Source organism: Eptesicus fuscus, chromosome 10 (genome assembly GCF_027574615.1).
Source record: "Eptesicus fuscus isolate TK198812 chromosome 10, DD_ASM_mEF_20220401, whole genome shotgun sequence".
Taxonomy (NCBI): Eukaryota; Metazoa; Chordata; class Mammalia; order Chiroptera; family Vespertilionidae; genus Eptesicus; species Eptesicus fuscus.
This window is the reverse complement of record NC_072482.1, coordinates 85735688-85748774: the sequence shown is the minus strand read 5'-3', so window position 1 is coordinate 85748774 and position 13087 is coordinate 85735688. Positions and strand designations below refer to the sequence as shown.

General features: G+C 38.5%; 1 protein-coding gene across 3 annotated transcripts in view; it reads right to left on the bottom strand.

Moving 5' to 3' along the window:
- Nucleotides 1-194: 194 nt before the first annotated feature.
- The window catches only part of MAN1A1 (mannosidase alpha class 1A member 1), a 153588-nt gene continuing 140695 nt past the window's right edge, over nucleotides 195-13087 (bottom strand). For 2 of the 3 annotated variants that reach the window (XM_054722267.1, XM_008140627.3), the window contains 3 exons: nucleotides 12779-12951; nucleotides 6368-6483; nucleotides 3277-5990 (listed from right to left, as the gene is read on the bottom strand). In XM_054722267.1, the coding sequence (XP_054578242.1) occupies nucleotides 5867-5990; nucleotides 6368-6483; nucleotides 12779-12951 (413 nt within the window). In that variant the 3' untranslated portion in view covers nucleotides 3277-5866. Of the gene's footprint in view, nucleotides 681-3276; nucleotides 5991-6367; nucleotides 6484-12778; nucleotides 12952-13087 lie in introns of those variants that run through there. The other variant, XM_054722268.1, reaches the window with a different exon arrangement.

The window sequence follows — 13087 nt, the reverse complement described above, 5'->3', positions numbered from 1 at the left end:
GAGGCCTTGTTTGTAAAATCATGAATTAATATGGGCTCGTAGCCTAAGGCCAAAACATCTGTGGAAAAGTTTTAAAAAATGCTATATATCTATTACTGCTTTCTAAGCTTTCATGGTAATTTGCATGCACTGGGGAATTAAATGAATCTGTGACACAAATTTACGTTAATTTATTCAGTAACTAAGGCATGTTTTAAGGAGATTCAAAGTGATCATAATAATGGCAAGCCAACAAATCTCTGACAATTGCATCACAATGAATGCAAAAACACAGGGGACAAGGGATAGAAATGAAGGTGCTTTTCAAAGGTCATTTCCAAGAATATCTTATATATTTGTACGACACATGGCCTACCTAGGAATTCTCGTGTAGTCTGTGCAAGTGACAATCTTGTCAAAATTCAACAAGAACAGAAGAAACAATTTGAGAATTGACTTTAAAAGCAGCTACTGGGAGAATAAAGCAAATGAAACAGTCACTGAATAAAAAGAGGGATGATTGAAGTTAATACCTTTGAGTTTGCTCAATAAGAAAGAATTATGTTTAAAAATCCAATGTGCATCTGTTTCTAAAAGATTTAGATTATATGGCTTATTGCTCAGAAATACTTTTGTAAAAGAATGAATCCACATTTCCAATGTGATCCAAATTACGTTTCAAGTTGTCGTTGTGCTTAAACCTGGAAGTAGAAACAAAAATACAGAAAAAAGGTACATGGGCTTGTCATCACTCCCTAATTGATTCATTATTTCTTCTGCTATCCTGGGACTTCCACCCCCTATAACTTAAAATTGTGGTTCTCCACTTTAGTATTCCAGGGCCCCACCACAATTTTGATTGGTTAAATTTGGGCTATGCTCTGGAATCTGCATTTTAACAAGACTTACCAGAGGTTCTGATGTAGATAAACTGGAGCCCACACCTTGAGAAATATGGCCTTAGGTCAGTTTCCAAGGGTGAACTCTCAATTTACACCCTTATTTTAGAGTGGTTGGATAGAACATGTGCTCCCGTATGTTGTTTTTAACTTTTATTAGCATAAATCTTACCAAATCACTGTGCCTGGCAGCATAGAGCCAGGATAAAAAACAGTTCCTGACCTTGGGAAAATCCCATGTCCTTATGTTTAAAATAAGAGTTGGACTGAATGCCGTCTAGACTCCTATGCAGTTCTAATACTTTATATGCATATCTGATGCTTGGCAGATATTTCTTGAATATTATGACTCATGTGTTGGCCAGTGTGACTGGAATAAGCCGGGAAAAACAGAAATCAGTCTCTGGGCCATTAAATCAAAATTAAATAAGATTTCTTTCCCCACCCTCACATTTCAGCCACAACCTAGAGAGTTGGAATGGCGATTAGATATATGAATTTTACGCTTAAATGAAAAAAGGTTACTCTTGTTTTCTTAAAAATTTAAGGAATTCTCTACATATAATTATCAGAAATTGGATGTATTGATTGCCAGGCTGCCATTTCTGTGTGGATGGTTGATGATTAGTATAAATAAAAATTATGTTTAGAAACTTTTTAATAATTTGGTCACCAACAGAGTAAACATAACCAGTATCCTTTATGTTACAAGTAATTGAATTCAGAAAGTTCTCATTTGACTAGCTCTATTTTAAATGAAAAACCAATTCTTTTGCTTGATGTTGTAGAAAGCATTTTTTAAAAAATATATGACACAGGACTGTGAAATTAAGTCAGAAAACAATACAGTGTAGTAGGCTATTTTTGAATAGTAACACTGAAAACACTCTATATTGGAGAAATCACGACTTACATTTTTTTTGGTAGGTGTTTTACATAGGGCCATATGTGATAAAAAGTGATTTTTAAAAATCTGTTTTTTTGAGTTAATTTCAGTCACAACCACAATTTACTCTATATTTCCTTAAAACCACTATAAATATCAATGAAAGAAAGTGCCCTTTCTTATAATTATCTATTTAAAACAGCATGTTATGCAATACTGGCATGTTATATTTTTTAAAATGTTCAGCTTATTAAAAGACATTTCTAAATAGCTGTAGCAAACCCTATGAACCCCATTCATTCATTCATTCATTCATGCATGCATTCAACTGTTCACAAAACATTCCTTGTGGGCTGCCAAGTGCTAGATGCTGCTTCAGGCACTGGAGATGGAGATGGGAGAGGAAGGCACCAAAAAAGGTAACTTCTGTTCTCATGAGGCTTACATTCTAAGGGGTTAGAAAGACAATAAACATACAAGGAAACGAATAGGTAATCTAACAAATGCTAAGTAGAAAATACAGTAAGACCAAGGGACACAGGGTGATGGGAAATTTTATATTGATTTGTCAAAATAGCCACTCTGGTGAGGTGCCATTGAGCAGACACCCACACGAAGTGAGGGAAGAGCCAGGGAGGGAAGAGTTTCAGGCAGCCAGAACAAAAACCAAAATGTCTACAACATTCTAATAAGTGGAACATGAATTTGAAAAACCCAGGCTTTTTCAAAAATAGTGGAGGCTCTCCTGTAGCTCAAGTTCTCTTTTCTACTAAGCTTCTTTGACAATCAACCCAGGTGCTTCAGGAAGGGGAGCCCCAGGCTGGACTCCTTAGGGGAAAGGCCTGGGAGGTAAGGGCGGGGCTTCGGAGTACCCTGCATCATCCTACAGCCTAGGGCTGGGCAAGCAGAGGAGTCCCTGAGCCAAGTTAACTGTACTTCCCACCAAGCAGCCTGCCCTGGTGTGCCCACTGCACTGTCACTGCCGAAGAGCCCCGGATATAGGGGGGTGGGGGGGGCGGGGCGGGAGACAGGGCTGAGGCACAGACATAGGGATGAATCTCCCTGTGAGCCCCTGCTGTCCCAGAACCCGGTCAAGCCCCCAAAGGAGGGGCATATCAAATCCTAGTGGCCTGCTCCCTGAACAGAAGAATTTCACTTGTCATTTCACACTAAATGCTGCTTTGTTTTGTTTCAATGGTACGGTGAGGAAGTAAATGGAAGAACAATGATCATACTTCATGCTATTTCTGACACCAACTCCCCACCTCCACCCTACATGCCCTGGTGTTGAACATGTTAGATTCTTAATAAAGGTATTTGATTAACCAAAGGCCATGCATGCAAAATCATTTGCAAGTTAAAGTTTTTAATGGGAAATGTTTCCTTGTCAGGATACTCTGGGTGTGGTATGGAATCACTATTTGGATCTAATATTTCCATTTGCAACTCTACATACTCACCCCTACATATACAAAAACTTACTTAAAAGGAGAAAAACATTACAAAGGAGGAGATATATTAAAAGACTTTATTCACAATAGAGAAATTTTACAAATATAGTTTTTAAAAATTATGTGTCAATCTATTATGTTTCCCATAACATTAAAGATTTATATAAAGTTGGAAATGACAGAATGGATTTATGCACAAATCAAAAACAATCATTGTAAAGGATGGATAACACATATGAAGGAATTATGTCAAACATCGAGTCCTGAAAATCGCCACACAATTTTTATGTGTATTAATTGCATAAAGTATACCAAAAACACATACAGAGAATTAAGTGCTATTTTAATTATTTGTCTTTTAGGTGAAATTGCTGAAAATGAATGAAAGATGTGTCTACCTAAAGACATCAGTTATTTAAAATAATTAACACAAAATATAACTTTAATTAAATCACATCACTATGATATTAATCTCTTGCTTACATTTTTGTTGTTTTGGGACTTACGTTAAAAAAATCCAAGTTCTAGAATTGAAAAAACTTTATTCTTGCCATTGGCAGAACAATGTCTAGTACAATCTTTTGGCCTACTTATACCAGTATACAGAAGGTACATTATAGTGCAGGGTGTACATAAACCTGATATTAAAATCCTATCTGCTGTAGAAATACATACCAGCTCTGTGCTCTTTCAAATCAAATTTAAAAGCAAAGAAAAGAAGGTAACTTAAATTGTTAGCCCAAGGATGCTTATATGAAAATTATAATCTAAATACATATGGCCTGTTTTTTGCAATAATCTTTTATATTTTGCCTTTATGTTCTGGGACAAAAGAACTCTCACTATCCATTCATTTCATAAGGTGAGCTGACATATGAGTGGAAGATATTCTGGGTCTCAAAACACATTAACTTGGCAATAATGATTTATAAAGGATGTCCTTAATTTACTAACTTTATTAATTTATTCTTTGTATACCAATGTACAATATGGAAAAAAAGAGCAGGTTACACAAGGTGGTCCTTTCAGACAAAAGAAATTGTTTGAAACACTTTTAAAAGCTGAAAGAGCTAAAACAATTACGTCTATAGAGATCCAAGAAGATAACTGTCTTAAAAAATATTAGGTTGAGCCATATGAAATTGCTGATATTGGATAGTTTTTAAACTACAAATGCAGCAACTTCATATGCTTCAGCTTAATCCATGGGGTTGTACTGATCTATTTGACCACTGTAGGCGGAGAATGCAGGTGGTTAAAGTCTTTGTACCTCAGAATATACATCACCATATTAGCTCTTTGGGTCACATATATAATATGATCCAATATGATAAGAAAACACAAGGTATCACCAAATCTATTCTTGGGAAAAGCACTCATATCTCAACACAATGCTTTGAAGAACCATATAATTATTTTGATCTGCTATCGGATTGTGGGGGATTGGGAGCATCCATTTCTACATATTCTTTCTAAGCTGGGACATCTATATTGAATTTAACCAAGACTATATTCTTATTTGACCTAAAAGTTTATTAGATTTTCCTCAACTGACCACGAATAAATACATTGTTAAAGCTTCTTTCAGAGTTAATTCTGCTTTCATGAACAGAAATGAAATAATTTACTACATTTGAGAAAGGGCCCTTGTCAAATCTGAAAAATCTGATCCAGATGTAATGTTTTCTTTACTTCAAGGAAAAAAAAAGTTAAAGATGAAATGCAAATGAAAAATCATTTGAAATATTCATCCTCTCTACCCGATTCTTCGTATGTTCAGTAAAAAGCGAAAGCTAACACACTAAGAGTGATGCTATTTCCCTTTAAGAAACGTAATGGAGCAATAGCAGAGATCTGCCAAACTTGCAAGCTCACTTCGCTGTGTGGTGGGGAATGGGAGAAATTAACCAGCACATGACCCAGAAATGATACAGGACATTTCAAGTAAAATTTGAGAACTAATTCACAAATTAGGAAACACTAACATAATTCACCAACAGAAATATACTGTGGTTCTAATGAAATGAGGTCAACACGAGATGATCTTTTTTGGAATGGCATTCTATTTTGAATTAAACTGTAGGTAAAGTATTTTAGAAGACATTCTATCAAATAATGATAGACCCGCATAAGGAGGCTGTCACAGTTATAAGATCTGTCTCTGGTGGATAGACAAACCATATTCACATGAAATTAAAAAGGAAAAAGCTTTTTTAATATTTAATTTATTATTATGGCTTTTTGCAACATGGCAAAACATTACAGCTTAAAGCAGACACTATCTCCTCATAGAGGAGGAAAAAGTTTTGCAGTCAAATCAAAACTGTAATTAAGAGGTCACTGGTATGCCATTTTATTCATTCTAATAAAAATGATACTATACCTTCATGAACTCCAGAGATAACAGATTACGTAAAATAGGAAAATCTGTGATCTACTGACTAAATACTAAAGGATACGATAAGGAATTTGCGTCCCATTTAAGCCTATGATAAAAAACATAAAAGACTGCAAAACAATTTTAGAACTTAGAATAATCACAGACCTACTAATAAAATTCATCATGGGCCTGGATACCAGAAGAGGGACTATTAAGGTATGCAGTGATGGGAATGAGCAGAGTAAAATGTAAAATGTAAAATGTCTTGTCATTATCCATTGACTTCCACTTCTTTTTCATTAGTGCAGAGTTTAGGGAGAAGATGGGCCTCAGTATTGAAGATCCAGTGTTCCAGTGGAAGTAGATCGTCGTCAGAAAATATTAAGTACAAATATCTAGAGGGAGAAACACGAGTGTATGAAGCAGTAAAACCACAAAGGCACAGCCCAAACCACATCAGTGACTCCATTCATCTGAGGGAGAACCAGGGACAACAGTCACGTATAGCAACGCGTTGAGGGAATATACACATTAATGCGGAGTGAAGAAGCTACTCTGGGCTTTGATCCTAGAGTACCAGAACCATGAAAGCAGGCCCGAGTCAGCAAACTCACACGATGACCGAAAACAAACCTGCAATCATCGCCATGCATGTAGAATGGCATTCAGAGGCAGCCATGCGTGCTAGTGTCTGAATGTGCTCATGATAAAGACATGGACAGAGGCCTGCCCAGCCCCCTCGGCCACATACTTTTAGATGATTTTTACTCACTTTAGTGTCTCCGCCAGGAAGAAGCTCTGCTGCACATCATCGTAACTGTCATGATTGAGGTAAACGTCCCTGAGGCCCGAGTAGCCCCCGCTCACCCTGCAGTGATTCTCCAGAGCCTGAATGACCAAGAAGATGGAAAAAAATGGTCGCGAGACAGTCAACCGATTGTCACTAATTTTTATTACTAGATTGTCAAATTAAATAAATGTGGATTCAAATTGAATTGCTACATTAGAACAGCTTTAGTTGAAAATTAAAAAAAAAAAAGAACAAAAACCCTATCCAATGTAAATACAAATAAAGGATGAAAAGTTAAAGGACATATGGACAATATATCTTCTCACCTAATTGGAAACTGAGTTTTGGAATAAGTTTTCAGTCATATTTACCATTTCCTACTATAATCTAGATAGAGCAGGGTTCATCCAACTCTGGACTACAGGCTAAATCCCGTCTGCTGTCTGTTCTGGTAAATAAAGGGTTATGGAGCCACAGCTATACTCACATGTTGTCTGTGGCTATTTCTTCACTATAATGTGGCCCTGAAACCTAATTCTCTCCAGCCCTTACAGAAAACATTTGCTGACCCCTGGTCTAGAAAGATTATTCATATCAAATGGGATTATAAACCACTGGTGAAAAAAGTGTGCGGACCAAAACAGCTGCTACTATAAGCAGAACATCTTATTGCTTAAAAATCCATTGTGGAGTACTAATTAGTGATACTGGTGAAAGAGATAAAAGTGGAAAGTGGAAAGCAGTGGGAAAAATGTGGTTGGTATCTATTTCTAAAACACATTTTTCTTTTCTTTGGTCTGGGATGGAAGAAGATGGGATGAATCCACTGGTAACTATCTAGGGAGAAAGGACCCTACATTCCTGCAGCTGTCTGGCTCTAATGAGTATTTGGGTAAGAGATGGGATGGGCAGGGTTGGAAAGAAAATTTAGGTAACAACCGAAAATAACTGCCTTCTACATTGGCTGCTGCCACTAAGTTGACTAGTCTTTATATTCTGAAATCACATTGGCTGCTTTGTTAGTTACCAGGCCTAGTCAGCTCTAAAAAAGTTATTTCCTACTCACCACATCCTATTACTCTTATCAACTCTACAGTCACATCGAAATTGCCATCTGAAATCTGGTTCTAATTCATAGGATGTGGACAAAAAAATATAAACTTTAAGACTACAAAACCCATTATTTATAATGAAATAAAGGAAATATAGAACACAATAACAAGGTAAAGTTACTCTTAGATTCTCATGTCATTTTAAATTTATTTTTCAGTTTTCTCTTATGAAACATAACCCTGCCCCTCTTTTTTTTACGTGTATAATTATACTCCATTTTTCTCCCATTCAGCCAAACTAGCAAAAAAGATGGAGAACACAGGCCTTGCCATATTAGTTGAGAAAGATCGTTATTGGCTAGAAAAAGATTTTGGAGGAAAACATGGCTCTAAGAATGCAGAGCCCAGAAAAGAGGGGGGCGAGGTGAATGCCGTGAGCAGGGATGCGGCGCTGCGGGCTCAGCTCCCCTCCGCAGATGCTGGCAATGGAGAAATTGACTTGGCACACCAGGGCTGGAGGGCAGAAGGCACAGAGCCCGGGGTCACGAGGAGAAGCATTTAATTACCAGCTGAAGAAACTCTAACTGGCAGGCTCCATGCATAAAGAAAATGTCTCATGATTTGGTACTTTTTAAAAGCCCCCCGGGAAAATAAGACCAACTTCAAAAATAAAATGCTTTGATTATGTTCTCAGTTGCACACAATGAACCAAGAGCGCGAAAGCCTACAGAAAGGGACCTTCAGTTCCAATTATTTTTTTTCCCTTCCTTCCTTTTTTGATCAAAGTTCCTTTTGATAAAAAGTTAAATACCAGATACAATGGAGGTTAAAGATTGTTTGTAAAAAGAAAAAGATGGAGATTTAGGAGAAATGAGTAAGTTCATTATTATGGAACATAATGAAGTCTTATTCCCGACATTTCCTAAAAAGTAATTGAACCACCAAGCTTTTTCTTGGTTTTTCTCTGGAAGTTTTTGGGCGATCAGCTAACGAGGGAGTCAGGCCACTCTTCCCTCTCGTAGAAATTTCTATAAGCTCCATCATTTTTTGCTTTGGGGCAGGCAATGTCCAAAGCATTTTCTCTTTTCAGTTCACGCCAGTTGTCCTTTCTCTCCCATAGTCCTAGTGTGGAGAGCCACAGTCGTTAAGAACACAACGTAGAGTTTTAGAGGAGGGAGTCGTGACCCAGCTCTGGACTCGCTAACTGTGGCCTCAGAGGTTCCTGGACCCAGGCAGTGTTCCTGTGGTCCACATGGGGTTGTTGTGACAATAAAACACGATGAAGACACAGTCAGCACAGTACAGGGCCCTGTGAGAGGTCCAGAGAGGCCTAGCTTCTTTTATTTTTATTTTTAGGCTTTTGGTAAATAAATAAAAAAAATGCTAAAGATGCATTTTATTTTATTTTTTTATATATTTTATTGATTTTTTACAGAGAGGAAGGGAGAGGAGAGAGAGAGTTAGAAACATTGATGAGAGAGAAGAAACATCTATCAGCTGCCTCCTGCACCCCCCCCCCCCCCACCACTGCGGATGTGCCTGCAACCAAGGTACATGCCCTTGACTGAAATCGAACCTGGGACCCTTCAGTCCGCAGGCCGACGCTCTATCCATTGAGCCAAACCGGTTAGTGCTAAAGATGCATTTTAAATAAAAAGAAAAACCTTCATGTCAAGCCTAAATTTTAAGACTTTAAATATGTAAATCTAGGGACAAGCAGTTCTCCTGGGCCCCCATAACAGGCTCTGATTTTACAGAATCTCAACAGTGGAAGGATGTATCTACACAGCAGAGTCTGATCAGAGCATCATTTTACTACAGTCTGTTCTTTGGATCCAGTCTCGGCATAGGGACCACCTCAGTTTTAGTAAATGCTTACATTACTTATTAGTGACCATATGTGAATGGGACTTGCTAATAGCACAGAAAAGAAGGATAGGAGAATGTTTACACCGACTGGAGCTCTAAACAAAAGAAGGAACACAAACCTGACCCCAAGCGACTGAACCTCTTTAGGGTGGGGAAGGTAAGAGACTAGTGGGCAGCATGAGTTAAGTCCTAAGCCGGAAAGCATCACTGCAAGAACAGAGAAGCCTTGTCTTATCTACCAGGTTAGAGAAGCAGCTGTTCAACGGAGATGCCTCCAAGAGTGGGCCCCAGAGAACAACGCTAATAAGAAGGCTAACTTGTGGAGTTTGGTCTGAGAATCAGGCAAAAACAGACATATCAAAGAGTCTGAAAACAGGCATCAAGCCTGGGTGGGCAGAAGCAAGACACTGGGAAGACAAATCTTTCTCTGAGAGCCAAAATGTCCATGTGTAAAAGGTTAGATTCAGGGAACAAGAGAGAAATGTTTGTGCAAATAAAGAAATGAACATTCCTACATAAGGCTTATCCACAACTCTAGCCCAGTGGAGACATCATATAATCTACACATACCTACATTTATAGACATTATATAATCCATATTTACCTACACATATAGGAATGTATGTGTATAACTTATGGTAAGAGCTTTATCAGGATATTAATTACACATGTTTAATTAGGAGGAATTTAATGTAGTTCTTCATGACATTATTGAGAAAAAAACAGGTAGATGGTTTTCCTGTTAGGTCAGTTCCCTAGTGCTGGAACACCTGAGACTAATGGATTGCTTGTAACCTGTGGAGGGAGTCTCCAGTGTTGTACACGGGCCTCTATACCTTCCTATCCTGCCTTCAGACGTGGAGAGCAGGTTTAACAAGTGTACCACTGAAAGAAGGCTGGGAAGGGAGTGCTTGTTAGAGACAGGACAGAAGTATGGGTGAAAACAAGCACACAACAAAAGAGATGCCTCAACAGTCGTCAATGTACTCGTTAACATCATTCGGCCACAGTTTCCACCTAAGCCAGGGGTTTTCTAAATCTGTTAAAGGGACAAGTTGGACCACAGGCTGTAGGAATTAGCCCTCAGGAGAGCGGTTCCTGAGTCACAGTGCTCAGCCCTGAAAGAACACAGCTGGGAACCGTGTCAGGAGAAGGTGGAGGAAAAGGGTGGATGAGGGAGGAACAGCTGGCAGAAGGTACAGTCTTCAGATAACTGAGGAGCTGAATTGTACGAGAGAGAGATTATTTTTTTCAAAAGCACAGAACTGTGAATTCTGGTTTTAAAAGGAGTAACTTCCTAATACTCCTGGCCATTAAAAAATGACATGAACCACGTTATTAGTAGCATGTTCCTTTGTGCTACAAAGTCCTTGAAGTGATGAGGAATAGCCATCTGGCGAAGATCGGCACAGGAGTCTTTCCTTTGCGTGGAATCTGGACTAGGTGATTTTTTAAGGGCCCCCTATGTTTTAATTTGGGTTCCCCTAAAAACAGAGCATGAGTCACGGGTTGGATGCAGGAAATTTTGGGGGAGGTGATATCAGGAAGTGGGGAGAGTGAAACAGGGAAGTGAGAGGAGCCAGGGAAACATGCTGTGTGCAACTAGGGCTCCCTCCCGCCTACACCTCTGAGGAACCACGCAGAACACATCTCAGAAGTATTCTTCGAAGAAGGAAGACTGGGAAAGCCACCCACCCACTCCAGTATCTCACTGGTGGGACCAGGAACTCTTCCCCCTCTTCCCATACCGGGGCGAGCTGCCTGCGGAGAAACTCTGAGTCAGAAAAGTCACGGGCACTTGGGGTAATGCTGCCAGCACGCGGGCATCACCCACTGCAGCTGCAACACCAACACAGGGGGCCGAGGGCATGCGATAGTGAACTAAGTGTTGCCCACTCTGTGATTTCTGTGCTTTAGAAGAGGCAAGAGCCCCCAGCACTCCTCTCTCCCCACTGCGTCTCAAGTCCCAGCTGAAGTTACTAGGGGCAAAAACAGGAGGATCCCTGCACTGGGACACGATGAAACCATTTCACATCATATCCTACACTAAGAGGTGGTAACAGGCAAAATTCCTAACACCTCACATCAACCTTCTTACTTCACCAACAAACTCCCCCGAGGAACAAGCAAATCAAAGCTTCTTTTTGAGCAAGTCTCTGTCATACATTTTTCACATTTTAACATCTCCAAAATTGTCATGACACAATTTAATTGGTAGGGCTGTACTTTCTTAGGGGTACGTAAAAAATGGCGTTTTAGATTTGATGAAAAACATAATTCCTGCTATTTTTAATTTAAACTGATATCTCCAAGGTGAGCGCTAGCCTTAATTCCTTTGCTGGCTTATTGAAGACCAAAATAATTCCCTATCAACAAAGTATAGATGAAATGTAATTTAAATACATTTTTCAGAGAAAACATTTTTAAAGAAATTGAAATTACCACTGACTAACTATAATTAGAAAACTGCAAAAAAATATTTAAAAAGGCCTAAAGAATTGCTATTACTTAAAATGAGTGATGACTAGTGATAAGACACACACTAAATGAACAGGGTAATAAGCGAGATTTATCAATGGCTTCCTGAGATATTAAATTTTAGACAAAGGCAATATTCATCTTAGATTTCCTGAGAGAAGTTACTCCTAATGGACTGTTTTTAAAGATAGCGAACTTTCTAAGAAAGAGTGTGGAGAATAAGAAAGCGTAATTAAAGCCTTTGCTTGTTCTCATCCCCTGAATTCCCTCCCACTCGTTTCAGAATAAGAGCTCTTAAAATTAGACATCATTTGATGCACACTCTGTAGGGTGCCTCTGTGGCATCCACACACAATAGTTTAGTTTAGGAAGATGATATGCCATATTCGGCAGGAAGAGGCCCAAGAGATGACAAAGAATTAAATCAGCACCCTGGACAGGTGGAAAGCTTATCGACATTCAGAGAAACCTGAACTTGCAGAAAATAGTTCTTCTACAGGTTATTTCTAAAACTAAGTAGCTAATTTACTCTAAGTAAAAGTATGTACTATATTATCATTTCAATGCCCAAAGACTAATAGAGAACACACACACACACACACACACACACACACACACACACACACACACACACACACAGTGTTTCTTGGAACAGACAACAGGCAAGGGGTGACTATCACCAAGTTGCCTATAACTCTTTGTGGAGTTGAGTGGTCGTCACTTCTAGTCGTGGGAACTTAATTTTATAATATGCTTTTCTAGATATTTCCTTCAATCTCTCTCTCTCTATATATATATATATTAAGCAAAGCTGAAAAGCTGAAGGCAAATATGCAGGATGACCTAAATGAAAACACTCAGTCTTGAATGGAAAAAGTCTGGTCAAAGCTTTAACAATTATAGAAAAGTTGATATGCTATATTTATCTGTACATGCTACATTTTTTTTTCTGACACATTTATTTATATGAAACACAAGCAAATTAAAATTTTACCTCTACAGCTTCCCAGGCCCATTTCCTGTACTTTGGATCATGAGTCAGTCGCCACATGTACATGTAAGTCTCAACAACCTCTGGCCGTAGGATGTAGTATTTTTCATTTTGCCTTGTAGCAATGGCCTCAACACCACCATCGAATCTGAAAGCTTCTGGTCCCAGTTTCACAACTAAAGAATATGGAATGGGTAACAAAGGTTATTGTCCTGAATAATGCTTAGTGTCTACAACTTAACTGAAACTAGAAAGCACTTTACAATAGTCAAGAACAATAACAAATCACTTTAAGAAATAGTTATAAACATC